Source organism: Pipra filicauda, unplaced genomic scaffold (genome assembly GCF_003945595.2).
Source record: "Pipra filicauda isolate LSUMZ 115617 unplaced genomic scaffold, ASM394559v2 scaffold303_size993520_pilon, whole genome shotgun sequence".
Lineage (NCBI taxonomy): Eukaryota > Metazoa > Chordata > Aves > Passeriformes > Pipridae > Pipra > Pipra filicauda.
Genome location: NW_024104425.1, coordinates 406,301 through 427,840, shown reverse-complemented (window position 1 = coordinate 427,840; position 21,540 = coordinate 406,301). Strand labels below are relative to the sequence as shown.

At 35.0% G+C, this 21,540-nt stretch overlaps 1 protein-coding gene across 1 annotated transcript in view; it reads left to right on the top strand.

Annotated features, from left to right (window-relative positions):
- The window catches only part of LOC113982944 (protein eyes shut homolog), a gene marked incomplete at its 3' end in the record, with an annotated part of 505,234 nt that overhangs the window by 85,897 nt on the left and 397,797 nt on the right, over positions 1–21,540 (top strand). Inside the window, exons 8-11 of the mRNA XM_039383315.1 lie at positions 1,494–1,598; positions 1,863–2,002; positions 8,111–8,277; positions 15,793–16,046. Coding sequence (XP_039239249.1) covers positions 1,494–1,598; positions 1,863–2,002; positions 8,111–8,277; positions 15,793–16,046 — 666 coding nt within the window. The remainder of the gene's footprint in view (positions 1–1,493; positions 1,599–1,862; positions 2,003–8,110; positions 8,278–15,792; positions 16,047–21,540) is intronic.

The window sequence follows — 21,540 nt, the reverse complement described above, 5'->3', positions numbered from 1 at the left end:
TACATTTATAGAAGTCCATAAAAAGCAGTCCTTAGGTCTTAGTTTGGCATATTAAAAGATAGATTATGTGTTACTCAAAGCTTAAGTGGTTTATATCAGGAATGGAGTAAAATGAATAAAACTGGCAAAACCACTTTACTGAAGAGACATTTTCTTACCAAATTTTATACTATCAACGTATGTTCTCCTGATGTTCCTAGCTTTAGATCAAAAGGAGAGCTGATTAAAAATTTTAAAACAATTTCATTATGGGAAGTAAAATTATTTCCTTTTTCTTTTGACATATGAAGAATTTCAAATAAAATACTAACTTCTGACTCAATATTTTATAAAACACATTGTCTGATTTAAGAAATTATCCAAATATCTTGTACATTCCTCCTGAACATTTTTCTGTGCAGCTCTTCCACGTTTTCTGATTAAACCATGGAGTGAAGTAACACAAGTTGGCAGTAAAAACGTCAGTAATCTACACTTACTGTATTTTCTGAAGTTTTCCTCCTTGAAACATCTCAAAACTCCTGCACCTCCTTCTAGTTTCCTCAGAAGTGAAGATCGTTTCACTTTTCATTTCTCTATTCTTTATATTTTCTAAAATTGAAAAAAAAAAGTAAAATGCTGAACTCCTGCTGTAGAAATAGTAAATTAAAAATAAAATTAAAATCAGGGAGAAATAAACAATAGCACACCAATAACAAAAAAAAATAAAATAAAACAAACAAACAAACAAAAACCTCCTCAAGAACCTATAGAGAGAATTCATTAAATTGTTTTCAGTACCAAAAATAAGAGAAAGTTAAAGTGTTTTGGTTTTGACAAATCTACTTGTTCTCCAAAAGTAATGGTAAAGCTGATGGTCTTCCTTATTGACTGGTATCACATTTCCAGAGATATATTCCTCTTCAGTACATTTTTTTTAGAACTGTCCAGTTACAAGTTCAGTTATTTCTGCCTGCTGATCTAAAAGCAGTTTTCAGCTAAGTAAGCAAATAATTGCTTAGTGGAATGACGCTAAAAGTTACCTCAGATAAATGTGGACTAGCCAAAACAGAGCTCAGAAAAGACATAATGAAATATAAAATATGTACATGATAGATTCAAAAGTCTTGAGTAGAGATCAGGTTTGACTCATGCAGCAGGAAAAAGCAGAAAAATACAAAGGTATTACCTCCATTTCAGTTAATTATTTCCAGTGAAAATCCTCCCTCTTCAGCTCTGTATCCCCATTTGAATGCATTCTAAAATTGTTTTAAATGCTGAAAAGTATTTTTTTTATCTCCTTTTTAAGACATTGAGATTTATTTACATATCTATATAAGTGGAGAGAAAAGAGTCTGAAACCTTACAGAAGATCTTTAAATTCTAACCAATATTCCAGAGAACTTATTTAAAGCAAGTTATTCTATTGATAGGACTAATATGTCTTATGATATTTCTTTAAGAGTGTGATATTAATTATTAACTTTTTTAGGACTTTTTTTTTTCAATCTCAGGAGAATTCTGCGAGTTGCAAATTGATAAATGTGGTTCCAATTCATGTGAAAATGGAGGAACATGTATTGCCTATGAAGATCATTTTCAGTGCACTTGCCCTGTAGGTGAGTCATTGGAAATTTATTTTATTTTCTAAACAGAACAAATAAAATGTCATCCAAATATTTATGTTTAAGAAATACCAACATAAAAGTGGCAATGTATCTCAGTGAATACAGCGAACATTTTTATGAAGAATTACACTTTTTGTTTAGGAAATAAAACTGCCAAATTACTCTAGCAGAGTGGTGTTAACTGCTAACACCCTGAACAGACATAATGTCAATATTCTGAACGAAGTGTGATTAAACATTCTCTTTGTGGTGCAGGTTTTGAAGGTGAAAGATGTGAACTCGATATTGATGCCTGCCTTTTCAACAATATAAGTTGTGCCCCAGGAGCACTGTGTATGGATAAATCTCATGGATTTAATTACACATGTTTATCACCATGTATTGGAAACACAGAGGTAGGATAAAGTGATATATTCCCCCCCGAGTTTTTGAGAAATCAAACAAGTTATTCTAAGAGCAGTGGGCTAATGAAGCCTCACTTCCCATGGCTTTCTAAACACAGTACTCATTCTTGATATATTCTCATGCTAATATTCCTTTTTCCTGTGTAAACTGTGCATCTAAAAGTGCAGGTTGTGACTAGTCTGGTCACTGTCCAACAAAACGTTTGATGTCTGAGCTCTGCCTTTCTTGTTCTTTATAGGTTTACTCACTGATGTCTCTTCTGTCCCCTACTTGCTGCTGTTATGATATGAAACTGGTAGGAACTTTAGGCGAAATTTCTTTGCAATGTTTGATGTGTTTAAAAGTTACTAGAGGGAAGGCTGATGGTACAGCAATGCACAGAAAGAGCAACAAAAGTTTTATTTCCATTAAAACCAAAAATAAAGACCATAATTGAAAACAGAAAAGCTAGACTAATTGCACTTTAATGAGAGATGAAATGCAGTTAGAAAAAAAAATCAAAATTCTCCTTTTCATTTACTCTTCAACACTTACAGTACAGGCCCATATCTTTGAGTTTGTGAGACTTTGATATGGGTTAAACTGAAATAGTGTTGCATTTTTTATTATGATAGTTGTTTTAAAAGCTATGTACACAATGCTATATAGCCTTTTCAAACAGCTACACAAACATGATGATGAGTGTTTTAAAGGCTTTATCAATTATTTTATTGAAGTATATGCACCATAAAAATATACTATGCAGAGTAGGCAATGTGTTTATAAAGAACAATCAATATTTATGTCACCTTGAAGTCCATGGGTACACACTTATAACTGAATATGAAATATAACACTGAAATACCCATTGGCTCAAAGGTTTATACTTTAATTGTTCAGCATCTGGTAAATTTTAACATTTTTATGATTTAGAGTGTCATACTGAGTGCAAATATATTGTACATGGCACAGCATCATAATGATGCAATAATCATTATGGGTAGTTAGTATGGAAAGTGATGGTGTGCCAAGGATGCTGATGGGAGCTAGTAAAACATTTTACTGTAGTATTTGCTTAAAAGCCTCAGACATAGTTAATTTATTCATACAAACATTTCATAGACTACCATAAATGTCATGTGGGAAAAAAAGTAACTTTTTATATATAACAATATACACTCACTGTATGAGATGTTTAATTTGGGCATAATGTGAATAATTAGTAGATTTTCTAATACAAAAGGGAATAGAAACTAAAATTATGAAATTATATACTTGAATTTTACTTGTTTTCATAGCTTACAGGTCATTAAATAGTATCATTTGCTTATTGGAAAAAATAAAGGCCATATTCAAACAAATAAATATTTTTATACTTTTTTTAAGCATTTTTGAAGCAATCATTTGAAATTAAACATTTCTATTATTCAATAAATTGAATTATCCAGCATTTAATTCTTAATTTATTTTTTGTGGCTGGAAGTAAGTATATATTTTGCATCCTTTCATTTCTTTTCCATTTCCACTGATATCTTAGATATGCTGAACTGCTTAGCCTCTGTGTATTCAGCACAACAGACTTAAAAGAATGCCACTGTTTTTAACATTTTATTAATGAACAAAAAATAAATTTCATTAATTGGGTCTCTTTTATCTCTATATAAATATATAATGGTATTAATGCATTGGAGTTTGGGTTTTTCTTTCCCAGCACAACACTCAATACATTACAGTTGTTTTTCATATTGTTTTAATTATAATTTATTTAAAAAAAAACAACAACACATAAATACCTTAAGACAGAGGATATCTTCTATTAAATTTCAAAATCTGATCTTAACTTCGTAATCAGGATACAGCCTGCCTGCCCTGCACTGAGAATTGTGAAGAACTTCTAAATAAATCAAAATGTTGTTCTCTTTAAATTAATTACATCCCGCAAGACGAAATTTAGCCACTTTGAATTATAATACCTTTTCTTCTGTAATGTTCTCAGGTAGCCATGAAAAGGAATAAAGAAAATATCCTTGTCCTATTTGAATATAAGATGCATGCTACAGATTCCAGTAATTTTTTTAACAGGAACTCACAGAGAACTGATAAGAGCACTCGTAATAACAAACAGTTGGAGTGCAACATGCTAGGCCTAGCTAATGGAATCATAGAACGACAGAACAGCCCAGGTTGGAAGGGATCTAAAAGTCCAACCTTTCATGGAAAAATGAGTGAGATTATCAGTCATATCTTGAAAACCTCCAGTGAGAGGAACTTCACCACAGATAGACCATACACTTTAAAAGTCCACCTGTGGTTCAAACAATCACAGGTATGGAAGCATTCTAAGATGTTCTGGACCACTCTTCAAGAAAGACATTGAGGTGCTGGAGTGTGTCCAGAGAAAGGCAACGGAGCTGATGAAGGGTCTAGAGAGTAAGCCCTATAGGGATCAGCTGAGGGAGCTGTGTTTGTTTAGCCTGGAGAAAAAGAGTTTCAGGGGAGACCTTATCACTCTATGCAGCTGTCTGAAAGGAGGCTGTAGCCAGGTGGGGGTCGGCCTCTTCTCCCAGGCAACAAGTGATAGGACAAGAGGGCATACCCTTAGATATGTCAAGCTGTGCCAGGGGAAGTTCAGGTTGAACATCAGAAAGAATTTCTTTCTGGAAAGGGTTGTTAAACATTGGAATAGACTGTCCAGGGAAGTGGTAGAGTCACCATCCCTGGAGGTGTTCAAGAAACGACAGTCTTATCTCAATCAGTGGACAACAGATGATATTTAGAGGAGAAACAGACATATCATTCACTTCCTGCAAAAAGGAGATAGGAGAAGAATAAAATAACCATGTAGGGACTAATTATCTTTCCTATCTCTAACAACATCTCCTAATTGATATTAGAAGGAAGTGATTCTTACATTTTATCAATTATTCTTACATTTATTTATATAATGAGGAAGATTTGTTTTAAAGTACTTGCTATAGACAATATTATGATGGTCAGACTGACCAGAGTAGACTGACCGGAACAGACCTGTTTATGGTCTGTTGAATCATAAGATTTGTATTAATCATACCTATTGGGAAGATTTACTTGGGGAAAAAGGAAAAGTCAATTGATGGGAAGAAGCTGCTCTTTCCAAAACTCCATTTGTCTATTTATTTCCACTCAAAAGTATTTCTTGTACAAAGAAGAAACAAAAAAAAAAACACAATGCAAGTTTGAAGCTTAGAAAACCACAATGCAGAGGTATTCAGTTTGACTTTAGTAATAGATTAATAAATATATTTAGCCCAGATTTCTTATTAAATCCTTAAAGATACTAACTCAGAGTTTTCAAAATTTGAATTGATATTTATCTCTGCTCCAAAATTAATTCTCTATCTGATAGAAAAAACTGCTAACTAGATTTGATGCTAAAAATACATTCCATAACTTTCATTGCAATTTAAAAGTGTTTTAGATTGCACTAGCATCTTAAAGGGGAACACCTTTCTTCAGAGTATAAAAACAACATAAGAATATAACAAATATAATGTGATGATATTGAAATATTTGTCTTAATTGTCTAAGTTTTTTCTGGATGGTTTTCTTGAGTATAAGCTTATTTGACCTTTTGACCTATTTGAGATTTGAGAAAATAGTAAGCCTTAGGCAAAATCCAACAAAAATGTTTAAATAAAAAAATTAGAAAACACATAAAAATGAAACAAAAAGGAAGAGAACATTTCCCAAACCATACACATAAAAGTAGTTTTTGCATTTATGTTGAGCTGTACTTTTCTTCAAGAAGTTGCCATATTGAATAAGAATCCCAAGGTAAGTGTAAAATTCAGTACTGAGAGCATAACAAAAATCTTTTCATTTTAAGGACAATTTAAAACTTAATAAAAGGCAAATGAATATTATAATATTTCTGTCAAGAACTGTTATTATTACAAATCTTAATGACATTATAAAGAGATTCAGATTCAATCAAACTGAAGTACTACTGGATTAGCTCATCTTCTAGATACAATTTTCTTTAGAAACCAATTGGTTATAAGGAGGGGTTTTAAGTGCTTTGAAATGAAAATGTTGTTATCCATCTTCACACTGACAAAATTTTCATGGAAATAAAAAGGGAAACTAAAACTAAAATGAGGAAGGGAGCATTCATTCAGACTTAAAACTTCCTGTAGTTTTTGAAGAATACAGGTTTAGTAAGTAATATTAGCAATTAAAACCAAAAAGGAAAAAGGCAGTTCCAGTCTTAAGTTTACCAATCTCTCAATCTGCAGATTGAAAAGAAAGAAGCTGCTGATCCTCCCAGAGTACAGATGTTATATATATATATATATATATATATATAAAAACATTCAAGGATAGATTGTGAATCAGCATTATAATTAACATGAAAAAAAATTCAGTCTTTTTTTTCCTAATAGCCAAAAATTTAGTGACATTTTATACAGATTTTAAGCGCAGGAACAATTGCTCTATTTTTTCAATGGAAAAATAACAGGCTAGTTCACTATCATCCGTCCTGAAACAGGCAGAATTTAAAGGCAGTTATGAAAGTGATACTGTTAAATTAAATAATAAATACATCTTCCCGACTAAATGATAAACTGATACATTGATTTAATAACATTTAGTGTTTTAGTTTCTTGGAGATGTGTTTTTTTTAATATTACAACATAAAAAGATTAAATAACCATATTTATTACCAACTGCTTATTCAATTAAACTCCTTGGAAAAGAGCCACTCTATCACTTTCCTTCCCAGTAGGACATGGGAGAGAAAATAAGATGTATAACAACTCCATGTCATTGTAGGCTGAGATAAGGCAGTTTACCAAAGCAAAAGTGGAAGTTTGTGCTCATACAAGCAAAGGGGAAAAAAATAGGCTTATTTTCTACTTCCCATCAGCAAGCAATGTTCTGCCGCTTCCCAGGAAGCAGGGCTTCAGCACACATAGCAGTTGCTCCAGAAGGCAAACTTTGTAAATAACAAATGTTCCCACTTCTCCCTCTGTTCCTTAGCTTTTATATCTCAGCTGACATCAAATAGTATGGAATATCCCTTTGGTTAATTTGGGTCAGTTGTCCTAGTTGGGTCCCCTCCCAGGACCTTACCCACCCCCAGTTCCTGGATAGGGTGGTGGGGAATGTTGAGAGACAGTGCTGATGCTGTGCCAGCCCGGCTCAGCAGCAGCCAAAACACTGGTGTGTTATCAACATCTTTCTAGATACCAATGCAAAACACAGCTTTGAGGGTTGTTATGGGGGAAATGAACTCCATCTCAGCCAGATCCAATAGACTGGGTTTAAGTTTCTACCACCTCTCCCCCACAGCAGTGCAGGGATATTTGGAATAGAGGTTACAGTCAGTTCATCACATGTTGTTTCTGCTGCTCTCCTCAGGGAGAGAAGTCCTTCCCCTGGTCAAGGGTGGGGTCTTTCCCATGGAAGTCTTCCACAAACTTCTCCAATGTGAGTCCTTCCCACGGGCTGCAGTTCCTCCTGAACTGCTCCAGTGTAGGTCCCTTCCACAGCGTGCAATCCTTCAGAAACAGACTGCTCCAGTATGGCTCTCCCATGGGGTTAAAAGTGCTGCCAGCAAACCTATTCCAGCTGGTCAACCTACTATGTCCCACAGTCTTACAGCCTTCTTTTGGGCATCTACCTGATCAGGCATGGGTCTCTTCCACAGGCTGCAGATGGATCTCTGCTCCACCGTGGACCTCTGTAGTCTCCAGGGGGACAGGCTGATTCACTGTGGCCTTCACCACGGGCTGCAGGGGAAACTCAGCTCTGGCACCTGAAGCACCTCTTCCCCCTCCTTCTTCCCTGACCATGATGTCTGCATAGTTGTATTTCTCACCTATTCTCACTGCTCTCTTTGGCTGCAATTACATCTGTGTAATAACTTTTTTTCCTTCTTAAATATGTTATCACAGAGGCACTACCACTGTCACTGATGGGCTCAACCTTGGCCAGCATCAGGTCCATCCTGGAGCCAGCTGGCATTGTCTCTGTCACACATGGGGAAAGCTTCTGGCAGCTTCTCAGAGAAACCACCTCTATAGCCCTCTCACTATCAAAACCTGGCCATGCAATGTGTTTGTCATTTTCATCTTCAGGTATGTGCAAACGGAGGTAGTTGCTTCTACGATGAAGAAAACCAGAGACCTCACTGTGTCTGTGTTCTTGGATGGACAGGAAAAACATGCCTAGAGAATATTAATGAGTGTGAGGTAAACCAGTGCCAACATGGAGCCACATGTGAAGATGGAATTAATAAATACAGGTACTAACATGATGCCTTCATAAAGAAGTTTATGCCATATAAAAATATTTTTCCTTTCAAAAGAATTACAAAAGGAATTGCTAATGCAGTAATATTATTTTCATATTATAAAATACCATAATACTAGCTTTCAATAAGGATGTACCTTCAGTAACACTATGTAGCACAAAGTGTTGCACAGGAAGGACTCACAGATATTCCTCTTTGCTGGTAACAGTTAAACCAACTATGCAAAATCTCAGATAAACAAATAATCTATTTTAGTAAGTGGCAAACACTTTATAAGCCTGGACTGGGACATATAGTGACTTTTCTTATTAAAATTTGAATTATAACTTATTAGCATTTTAGATATTGACAAAACCATAAAGTGTGTGTTTTCCTTAGTGAGCTGTAATATGCTGTAGATATTTGAAAATGAGATTTTACAAAGTATGGTGAAAAAATAAATGGAAAAGGTTTTCTTCAATAAGCAGAGTTTAGTAGTTCTTATCAGACTTGAATTATTTATATTTCCTCTAAAAAATTTAGAATAATGAAAATCACTCCATAATATGTGTGAATGTATTTGGAAAGGCTTTAATTCTATGCTGTGTCCTAGACTTAGAAGCACTGTAATTAATATGCTTTAGAGTTTCTATCTAGGAAAGATTGCAATAGTGTAAAACATTAAAATAAAAACAATTAAAAATTTCTTCCACTCCATCGCTATTTTTATAGTATCTCCTGTAAAAATAACTGAAATCACCAAATAAGCACAAAAATACAGATTAGTATATGATTCTCAGTATAGCAGAGTTAAAAGGAATTTTTGTCACAGAATCCTTCCTTTTTCCCAGCTTGCAATCAACTCTTGTATCAAATAACTGGACCATATTCTTTATTTGGCTGATAAATCTGTGTTTTTCCAGTCTATATCAGGAAAATAATTCTGATAGAAGTACAAAGCCATGTTTACCTTACAAAATCCACCAGCATTTACTGAGAAATTAGTAGGTCTGAAGATTTTGGTAAAAAAGAAATTATGATTTTAGCTTGTTAACCCAGACTCAGTTTACTGACAGAAAACACTTGCTTCTTACTTTTTTAGTCTTTAAAAGACAAATCATTTGACAGTTCAGTCATTTTATCTAAGGAACAAGAACACATACCATTAAGATCCAAATCCTAGATGGTCAGTTTTGTTAATGGAGTACCTGACCCCACAAGAACACAATTGGTTATTTTGTCAAGATAAAGCATGTATAATACCTGTTTTGATGAAAGAGCATGGTCATTTCCTAATTGCAGTGAACCATGTTTTTAGAGGACTAAACTATGCCTGCCTTAAAAAAAATGGTATTTCCCAAGTTATTGTTAGCAAGTGAAACAACAATAATTTCACCTTTGCAATACACCATTAAAACCAAAAGAATACAAGAGGAAATGCTGAACATAACTACTGTAGTCACCTATCCTTTTTTAAAGACTTGCAATTTGCATTTCTATCCTAAAATGGTATCATTTTTCGTAAATAAGAGCTGTATTTGATGCAAAGTATTTTCAGAAAGACATAAGAAAACTGTCAGTAGAATATATGGAGAATTAGATTGTAAGTGCCATTAAAAAACCAGCAGAGATCCATTTTTAAAATTATTACAGTCATTCAAAACCTAACTTAATAAGTGCAGAAGATAAAGGTATGCCAAAATGTTATGTATTAGTTTTTTATTAACATAAATTAGTATAAGACTCTAGATCTTTCTCATAGTTAAGAAATGTTAAATTCAAAACTAATTATTAAACTTCAGTCATAATGTATTGTTCGAGTGGTACCTTGATATAGTAATGCTAACATGAGGAAAGCATGGAAAATATCCAGCTTAGCTTCAAGAACATTCCCCTCTTTTAAGGTCTCTCATTTTGCAGGTGGTCAGGTTTCGCATTTGAAAGTAATTTTTCTAACTTTCTGTGTCCTTATCTTGGCATATTCTTTCTCTTATGCCATTTTGAAATTACTCTTCCAGACAGTAGTGTCACGTACGTGTATATTTATATATATATATATATATACATTATATATATATATATATGCATTTCTATACATATATTTGCAGAGAAATTCCTTAGAGTTCAGGAGGAGGAATTGCTCTGAGTGAAGGAGGGGGACTTTAAAACTATGATAGGCTGTAATTCTCAGTAAGGCTATATATTAAGAGCCATATAATCACAGTAAGAAGTCTTAGGAATTTTACTCCTTTGGTTTAGTGAGACTTCTCTTACAAATAAAGTGGCCTCAATCACAGAAGCACAAAACCTCTAATTAATTCTAATGAATTGTTGCACTTCCTGCTGAGTCTGTGCTGTTTGAGATATCATAAAGTAAGTTAATCAGCATGTTTTTAAAATGATAACTTCTCCAAAGAATTACTGCTCCTGCCATTGGTTTGATGGTGTAGCTGGCACATACCATGAAATAGGCTAATTGCATCCACATAGCAAAGGAATCGCTTGACCTTCGGTCATATATACCTGAAAAAAAAAAAAAGATGAATAAGATTCTTTGCTTCAGTAAATAGACAGTGTTGCTACATTAAAATGAAAACATTTAGAATTTACTTTAGAAAAAACCTGTATGTTTCATTACTTTCTGTGTAGGAGAAGAAAGAGAGAACTGAGCTAATATGGCTCAATGACGAGCATTTAATGAATACTTAAAGTGAAAGAAATCTTCAGGGAGTATATCCTCCTGTTTTGAAATCCAAGGGGGGATTTATTAGTCTGTTTTCTTCACCCCTGTACGTTTATTCCTTGTCAACATTACATTTTGGACAACTAAGATGCTAACTGAAATAAGATGATAATAATAATAGATATTTTACTGTAGTTTATGTAGTGAAAAGGAGAAACAAAGGGAAAACACAGAATTTAAAACTCTGGGTAGTTTCCATTACATGTCCTGTTTCTTGTTTCTTCAGTCCAGTATGTTCAGATGAAGTCCTACACTTACAACCCCAGGAAAGCCCAGAAAGAAGGACTGAGAACTGTTAGATTAAGACTTGTATTAATCTAACAACTGTATTGGAGGATTTACCACTGTCTAAAAGGTCATGATGAACTGATATATTTTAAAAATGTATTTTAGTCAATAGCTACAACTCTGAGATCAGCATTTCATGACTTTTTATGCTGGAAAACTTACCATTAAGGAATTAGATTTGGTAAAACTTGAATTGCCGACTCATTCTTCAGTATTCAGTATATAAATATCAGCTCATACAATTCAAAGTTGAATTAATCTCAGTAGGAAAGAGTAAAGTGGCACATTGTAGAGTAAAATGCTTTAGAAATGAAACATTTCTTTGCATGATGCCAGTAAGATTGTGAAAGAAAACATAATTTAGACAACTTCTGAATATAACAAAATTTAAAGCTTTTATTGTTTTATTCGCCTTTAACTTTTTCCAGTTTCTTCCAGCTGAATGAATAAGCTGTTTGATTAGATTACTTTTGGTATCTAATTTTCTCTTTTTTACTTTATTCATTATATATGATATATGCAATTTGACTGCAGGACCTAGTTGGCAGTGTCATATAAACTTAGTACTGTGATATACACGGTTTTCTGTAGCAATAAGCTTCTTCCACTAGAAAAAGAGGAGAAATACTCTTCTTCCCTTTGCTACAGCTCCAAAGGTAGGTGAATATATGTCACAATTTCTTAGGGAATATCTCTGCAATAAGTTATACAACAGCTTTTCTGCAGAGAATACAGATACATATAAAAATTAAAAGTGAAACTAAATAACCTTTTTGACTATTTATGAATGTGTGTGCAGTTCACATTTCAATTGGAAAGCAAAATAATTAATACTGAGTAAATGCAGTTAATCTGCTTAGACTAATAATAATAAATATATTTAGATAATAACAATAAATATTAAATAATAAATATTTACAAAACAAAGTAGAGGGACTCCAGGAAATCTTTGCTTATGCCAGGCTTCAGTGCTCCTATATGTCTCCTATATTGACAGAGAAAATATCTGGGTCATCCCCTAGCACAGGTTTGCAAAGCCGGATCTTCAGTCTGGTCTTTGGCTTTTTTCAGTCATTTTAAAGATCCATCTGACGTACACAGTTATTTATTCAATAGCACACAAATCACACTACATCTTTAGTGCAGAAAGTCTATTGTGACACTGTGACAACTGCGCTGGCTGGGTTAACTAGTACTAACTTGGTTGCCCTCACACCTACTGCTCCAGACCTTTGGTGATAAAAAGCTATATCCTACTGCATGTTGGTAGGAACACATTGCAGCTATGGCATAACCATAAGCACTTCAGTAAAACATTCCTTCTTAGACTAAATTCCATGCCTGACATATCTGCATCTCCATTTAACATTTATTTTACAGGCATATCAAATTATTGGGCAACATAATCTAGATTTAGGTAGTGGAGTAGAAACATACAATTGTCTGCATGATGTGTGGGAGCACAGCAATCCACAATAAGGTCACTGTGGCTAGTGTTTGCTACCCACTACCAAAATCCATGTTTGTAGCAAAAGCATTGAGGTATTTGTTTTCCCTCCTAGGATCTGTTACACTCAAAATTTTGCTATGGGTGAAAGAGTACATATGTGAAGCTAAGAAAGTGCTGTTATTCCCATTAATATTAATACAAAATTTTTCATATCTTGCTTTTCTCTGGGACCATGCTCATCCTTTCAACGTTCTCCCAGTTTGTAAGGTTGACATTTTAGTCCTCTTTAAGAAAGAGGATGGGGGGGGTGTCATTAGCATCTCCTGGTTTTTGCTGGGAAGTGTCCTACACACATGCCAGAGAGGCTGAAGCTGGAGCAGGAGGGGCAGTAGCCGTTGGCTCCAGCACAGGAGTTAAACCAGTGACACCCAGCCCAGGCCATTACAGGGCTGAGCCACTGCACTGAGGTGTCAGTGCACAGCCAGGTCAGCCCTCTGATAAGGGCAAAAGTGTTAAAGTGCATGTACTTTTAATGTTTATGCATAATGAAATTTTATATAAGTTGAAATTTACATTTAGCTGCAAATGTCGTGATTTAACCCCCACCAGCAGCCAAGCACCACACAGCTGCTCGCTCACTCCCCCACCAGCAGGCTGAAGGAGAGAATCAGAAGGGTAAAAGCTAGAAAAATCATTAGTTAAGTTTAAGACAGTTTAATAGGCAAAGCAAAAGCCACGCATGCAAGCAAAGCAAAACAAGGAATTACTTCACTGCTTCCCAATGGCAGGCAGGTGTTTGGCAATCTCCAGGAAAGCAGGGCCCTGTCACACATAATGGTTACTTGGGAAGACAAACTCCATCCTTCCAAATGTCCCCCACTTCTTCCTTCTTCCTCCCGGCTTTACATGCCGAGCAGGACGATGTATGATCTGGAATATCCCTTTCGTCCATTTGGGTCACCTGTCCCAGTTGTGTCTTCTCCCAACTTCCTGTGCACAGTAAAGTAAATGTATGAAAAGATTTTTTTGAACTGCACTCCTTTAAAAAATGAGAAATGCAATCAAATGAAGCTCTCAAGAGGAGGGGAAGATTTCTCCTTTGCTAAGAAGTTTAGGCTGGAAGAGAGAATACTTGAGTAGGTACTGCAGTAGCAATGGATCTGCAAAGCAAAAACAGCGGTGCTGAAGACCCCAGGCTTACCTCACAAGCTCATCAAAAGAGTTTTATGTCAAAAAGATATAAGGTCCCAAAACCTACCCAACGGATTTATTAAAGTGGACTTCAGTTCTTTTAGACCTTGGGGCCATGCATGGGAAAAATATGACAATGTTTCCAGGAGGTCAAAATAACACACTTTTACTACCAAACTTTAGAAAATAAGGGAACTTGGTAAAAGTTTAAAGCAAATATTTCACAAAGCATTGACTTAGCAAATTCCAACCCATCCAAGTTTAAGTTAACCAAATCAAGGAAAAGGGAATTAGGAGAAGAAGAAGTGAAGAAAAAGAGAGAGTGAGCAAGAGAGAGAATTATAGCTACTGCCTTAGACCCAATGTAGAACTAGCTACTACAAATCCAAGGACAATAGGACCATGACCATGAGGAGGTCTTGTGGTGTGGGTTTTACTTACTATGGACTCCTGTGGCCAACCCCCCCAGGTGGGGCTTTTGATCTGCCAGCCGTTTGGGATCTGGGTTAGGGGCTCCAGGGGGTGTGGTATGGGGTTTCAGGTGTGTCAGTGGCTGACAGGTGCACTAAAGGCTCTCAAGGAGGTGGGGCATGAGGGTAGAGCACCATTCCACCTTGACAGAACCTGATTTGCCCCCTCCACTCCCCTCCCACTCCCCTCCCTCAAATTGTTTTGAGTCATTGATAATTTTAACAACTTTTTTTCAGTCTCTCATGACCACTCTAGATGAGATATGGAGGGATTACTTCAAGCAAGCTCTCTTTTGGTCCATGGACTAAAAGCCCATTAGCAGTTGGTGTCCGTTAGCTATACTCCAGGGCTCACAGCTAGTGATTTAGTTTCCATATGTCTACTATAAAAAATGCAGAGATAATAAACCAGGACAGAAGCAAACAGCCACATGAACAATCCCTTCTGTTAAAAATAAAGGGAAAAATACTCTTTCTGCCAGATGAATCAATAGAGAAAATTACTATAATCAAGGCTTCCTTAACATGTTAGTTCTTTCCATCATCTAGATAGCATCTCTCTGGACTAAGAAGATGTAAGATTACTGTAAAATTATCTCCTCCTGTGTGAGGAGACCTCTGTACATGATAAGGAAAGGATCAATCAAAGAATGTATTGCTAAGTACAAGGGATTTTCTAATTCTACAAGATATGGGTTAGCTATGAGATAGTCCAGATTTGTTTTCATTCACACATTTAAATGAAAAAAAGGCAGAAAGAGAAACATGAGAAAGTCATCTCCAGTCTTGAACAATTTATATCTCATCCAACATTTTGGGAAAAAAATCCTGAACAATTTCTGTAAAATTCTATGGATGCTCTTTTTTTTCAGTTAGATAGCAATTGAAACTTTTGTTGCTAATGATACAGCAGTTTTATGCTGCTTTTGTGTCCAGAGCAAACAGAATCTAATATCGTTTCTTCATACTGATATTGTAGGAAGTAACTAATTTTTTTTTCAGAAAAAAATAATTAAAATGTGTAATGCGCATATTTATAAGAGTTTTTTATTCTAATATTTTCATTTGAAGCTAAATATTAAAAGTTACAGAGCTACTAGTTTGTCCTGTGTAAATAGCTAAGATTTTCCATATTGTTTGGCTTCATTTAATTATTGCTAGCAGTCTATGTGAAATGAGTTTACTTAGTGACTAACTAAAGGTAAAGAAAAAAGATAGAAAAAAAAAGTGATTCATCTGTGAGTGATTAAAAGTGAGAATATTGTTAACAATATAGCCATTATGGACCATTATATTCCAAGCTGGTGATTCTGGGGGTGCTTTTCCCCTCTCCTCATCTCTCCTCACCTCGCCTCTCCTCTCCTGTTTTCTCATTTCAATAACAGGTGCATATGTCCCCTTGGCTACACTGGCACATATTGTGAACTTGATATAGACAATTGCATTGGAAATCAGTGCTCTGAATATGGATTCTGCCAGGACCACTTGCATAATTACAGCTGTAATTGTGTGCCCGGATATGAAGGTCCCTTCTGTGAAGTTGAAATTAATGAATGTTTAAGTTCACCTTGCAAAAACGGAGCTACTTGTATGGATTTAAGTGGCCACTTTTCTTGTCATTGTACTGCTGGGTTCAAAGGTAAGTTTTATCTTTTGAAGTGCCCTGTATTACAGATGTGAATGTCCCATTTTATGTAAGCAATGTTTATATAATTGTTTAATAACATATATATATATATATGATTATGCATATATTTTCATGGTTGTATGATTTACAGGAGTTTTAACTGAATTAGCATTTAAATTCTTAGATTGTGTCTCCTAATTGTTCCTCAGCTGACCTTCCCTTCACTAAACGTACAATTCTGAGCTTTAGCTTTGCTGCTGTTAGCAAAAAAAAATTTATCAAGTTCCAAAACAAAATTTTAATTGTATTATTTTATTTTCACAGTTATGCAGTCTTATGTCATGGCTTTAGTAATATATAGGCTAATAAGAACAAATGCTTTGGTACAGAACAGGAAAATCTAAGCATGAGGAGGAATGAGATCAGCAGCATCATCTGTCTGCATGTGTAGGATATAAACAGCCATATTTGAGTGACTCCTCTTCTATATGCTGGAGATAGGGTATCTGCCTGTCTTAGACATCTTTTCTAGGGAGAGATGAGCTGTAAATTTCTGTATTGCATTAGACGAATCCTACATAACTGATAACATGATTCCTTTTTATACTAATTTTTGGCTTTGTGTTAATAATACTGATATTCAGACTATATGTGAGAGGCAGAAAATAGTTTTGTATCCAGCAATACTGAAGTGTTGCATTTCCAGCCTTCAGTCTATATCATTGAGCACAGTTATCAATGCGCTGAATGCTTCTCTGTTGATAATCTATGATATGCTATCACTAACGAAGACAAAAATAAATAGTATATTATGTATAGTGTCATTTGTACTAACTAATCATTAATTTACAGCTTACTCTTTCAAACTGCTGAGGGCTTTTGCTCCAATTCAGGCAGTGTGTGTAGTACTAGATTTAGTCTGTACCAGTTAAACCCCTGAGATGTTCAACATGTATTTGGATCTTTCTGGGTCACTGCCAAAGTGCTGAACTATTAAATAATTATAACTTTACTGATCTTTTTTCATTATACATTCTGGCTAGCTTTTAGCATTTTATCATTAACATTTTTAATTTTGAGTACGTTTATGTTCCTTTATATATATATATATACATTTATGGAAGTATACACTGGCAGGTTTGTTGCCCTCAATTTGAGTATACAATTTCTTTGTAATTTTAATGACATTTATTAAAAGGTGTTATTTCCTGTTCATGCTTATTTATTAATAAATGTGCAACAAAACAAAGGAATGTCCCAGGAGTGGCTTAAATTCCAGCAAGATAGCACAACTACGTCTGACTACAAGTGAAGAAAACATACTTGGCTCAACTGTGTAAAATCTAACATAATATATTTCCATTTTGCTGCTGAAACCTCAACCCTTATTTTGTACTTTGCTGGACTTCGTGGGGAACTTCAACCACCCACATATCTTCTACAATAGAGTGGGGTATAAGATCTGCTTGGAAGAGTCCCGTAGGATAAAACCCCTGAGAGAAGAAGGGTCCAAGAAAGTCTATGATTACTAAGATCACGAGCAGTTCATCTCAACGAGCAGGCAAAAATACCAGGAGGCCTGTAGGAATGATCAAGGAACTCGTGGCCAAATTCAAACACAAAAAAGGAAACATACGGAGGACAGGAGTAAGGACAGGTAACCTGGCAGGAAATAGAGACACTATCTGAGAATGCAGCAATTAGTTTGGGAAAGTCAAGGCCCAAATGCTGTTGAGTATGACAAGGATGTGAAATACACCGAGAAGGGCTTCTGTAAGCGTGTATGTGACAAAGGGAAGAGAAGAGAGAATGTAGTCCCATTGCTCAATGAGATAGAACCTTGATGAGACTGGACATGGAGAAGTTTGGATACTGAATGCCACCTTTGCTTCAGACTGTGCTGGTGAGGCTGTCCTTCAATAATCCAACAACCTGAAACCAGAGAAAAAGTCTGAAGCAAGGAAGACACACCCTTGATGGATGAGACTCAGGAGAGCAAATACTTAGGCAAACTGAATACATATTTGTCCATGAACTGTGATGGGATGCACCCAAAAATCATAGCATCATAGAATTTATAATCATTGAAGTTGAAAAAGATCTCTAAGATCACTGGGTCCAAATATTAAGATACCACCACCACGTTAACAGCTAAACATTATCCCCAAGTGCCATATCTACATACCTTTTGAACAGTTTCCAGGGGTGGCAATTCAACCACTTTCCTGGGCAGCCTATTCCAGCACCTGAACACCCTTCTACTGAAGAATTTTTTCCAAATATCCACTCTAAAGCTCCCCTGGCACAACTTGCTTACATAAATGATATAATTACATATTACTCTGGCCTCCAGTCGGGAGGTCTGGAGACACACTATCTATAACGTTGCTTGTTTTGAGAACGCACACAGGGTCACTCTCAAGGAGAAAAGACAAGGCAGAAAGAATCGTGTCTTGTCGATACCACCTAAGGAGTCTTTCTGCTGTGCCTTTTGCAACAGGACTTGTCTGTCTCGTATTGGCCTTTTTAGCCACCAGTGCATTTGTAGCAAATGTGGGTAGAGCCCTTCCCAAGTCTTCGTTCATGAAGCCTGGCCACAATGAATTACATATTACTGAAAAAATCTTTTTTTAAAAAAAAACACCTTTATTTTCTCGCACAATGAGGTATTATATAATAGCATTTCCACCGAAGTAAATTTAAAGAAAAATGTCACAATATTACTCATTAATTGTAACTCATTACCACATGTACTGAATATATTAAATTCTGATTTTAAGCTGTAAACAATTAATAAAAGTCTGTTTAAACTTACAAAAATATTATCAGTACCATAGAAATTCTATTTTCATAGTCTCTATGGTTTATGATCCTAGGATATTTTCCATCACAAAATAGATTTAAAGTTTGGTCATAACTTCATGTTATGAATCAGTGATTAGTATCCCAGTGTAATACTAAAAACCTCACATTTATTCTTATCTCATTTGTATGTGTGTGTTTGTTATGTTGTTTCTCTGTAATTCGGCATTCTAACATATCCAGATGTACTTAATTTTTCTTCATAAATAGTAAATTCACTTTCAGATGAAATAGCAAAGGCAATACTGAATAAGCTTATTAGGTGGGAGGTGACTTGATGTCTATCCTGCTATTAAATGAATCCCTGTGTTCTCTTTGATATAACATTAGAATCAGTTTTTATTTCAGAAGCAAAATGTTAAACAGACAACTCATATCTGTCTGCTTTCTCTAGTTGATTGATCAATCTGATGTCTATCAACATTCCTCAGAAACTTTGCATTCTATTAGCTAGGGACCCCTTAGGCAGTGCAATGGATTTGATTTTTTTAAAAAACAAGTTCATAAAAAATGCAAGGCTTGGGTATTTTCATAATAAAAACAAATGCTTTGTAACATCATATACCACAGTCTTTCCTTTTGAACTGTAAATGATACTTGTGATGGAAATTTTAATATGGAGACATTTGGTATATGCCTGGTGCCCTCTCCACTGCCTATAAGAGAATTTCACCCATGTTCAAACTTGGAAGTTTGGAATACAATTATAAAAATTGAGTAAATAACTTCTTTAACTTTTGATTAAGTGATGACTCTGTATATCACCTAATTCTGGCTCAGTTTTTCAAACATAACATAGTGCTGCTCACCTTCAGAAAAATTCCGTCTATACTTTCTTCTGTATCTTTGTGTTAACTATCTCAATACATCAATGTTCAGCATCAAATAATTCCAGCTTTCATGATGACTGGTATTTCTAAACAAATACCACTGTGCTTATTTCTAGTCTAAAGGAAGATCTTGGAATTTTTCAGGGGGAAAAAAAGCTGTATTTATCCTAACACATCCTACATTAAAACTCTTCTGTTTAGATGCCCGCAAAAATGTGAAGGCAGCTACTGAGAACTCAAAGCAGATAGACAATATTGCCTCATTGGTTTCTCTTGAGGGTTTGTATCTATATAATGTACAGTTAAATTTGGGAAATATTTTTATTCTGAATATATACTGTATCCCACATAGCAAGATATTGATCTATCATTGCTTTAGCCATGTGTAAGTAACAACAGTATTGAAGCTCATCACTAATGTAGGCCTTCCTAGTGACTTTTTGGGTTTGACATTAATATATGCTATATGTGATGCTTGTCAGTATTCCTCTTTTTGTCCAAAAGAGGAAAATGTCATATGGGCTTTTTTAAATCCTTCAATTTCTTTAAATTTCTGTGCTTTGTTTTTGCTTTTTTATTCCACAAATACATAGGAGAAGTCCATTGTAAAATTTGAAGTCCATCTATGCAAGTATTTGAGTGTTGGTACTTTCAGTACGTTATTAATTGGTTTTACAACAAGCCTGGGCTGGGTGTGTGGCTCAGGGCATTGGGCAGTGCAGCTTCTGAAGGAGTTCTGGCTGGCTTCTTCTGGGGAAGAGTGATTATTGCTGGCACACTCTGCCAGTGTAGCCTGCTTGTCAGATGTACAATGTAATCCCATGGAGAGAGATGAGCTGGACTCTTGGCAGTTTAGATTTGAAGAGTCACATGCTTTCTCTGAGTTAAAACTCTTTCATAGATGCTAAGCCAGTGGAATGGTTTAACACCTCATATAAATCGCTTTCAATCTGTAATAAGTGTTCACAGAAAGGATTACACTGCATGAGGTAAATAAAAATTAAATTTGTTTTGGATTTTTAACTACTACAATATGTTACACAGAAAAGATCTTGAAGAAAAGAAAAAAAAACAATCAAGTGTGTAGAACAACAAAGTTGAGAAAGGGAAATATCTGTCAAGTTCACAAAAGCCACACCTGGAACACCTGTCTTGCTTTTTCATAACTGCATTTTCTGCAAAGTAAGCTGAAACATTACTGAGGGTGATACCTGTCTTATCTAACAGAATAACTTATGTTGCTTAGCAGGCAACAAAATTACACACTTTGTTATCAGGTACATGACTGGAATGGTTTATACTTATGCACATTTTTTACAAAATGTGGACAGTAAGGCAGGAATGTTGCAAAGACAATCCTCAAATAAATTGTTAATGCTTTGGATACTAGTTGAACTTTGCAAACCCTCATGGTTCAGTTTTTTGGTGATTTGGTTTTTTTCAGCAGTACTTCATTAAGTTTACATTAAGTAGAATTTTAAATCACCCGCTTTTCATCTGATCTCGGAATAGAAAGATTCATTTTATGTCTTGAATATAACCTCAAGTGAGGAGTTTTATTTTAAAAATATATTCTTTAACATCCTTTTCTTAATTGTGGTCATTCTGTCTGCTTTTGCATCATCAAACTTTATATTCCATTTTGCCTATAAAACAAAAGTTGGTACAAAAAGTATTTAAAAAAAACTTTGTGAACATGCAATTTTTATATTTTTGCATGTGTTTCGTGATTCAGACAGACATGTTATAGTAGTGGTGGCACTTTATAATAGATACTTTAAATATAATGTGTATTACATTATGAAAATAACCTC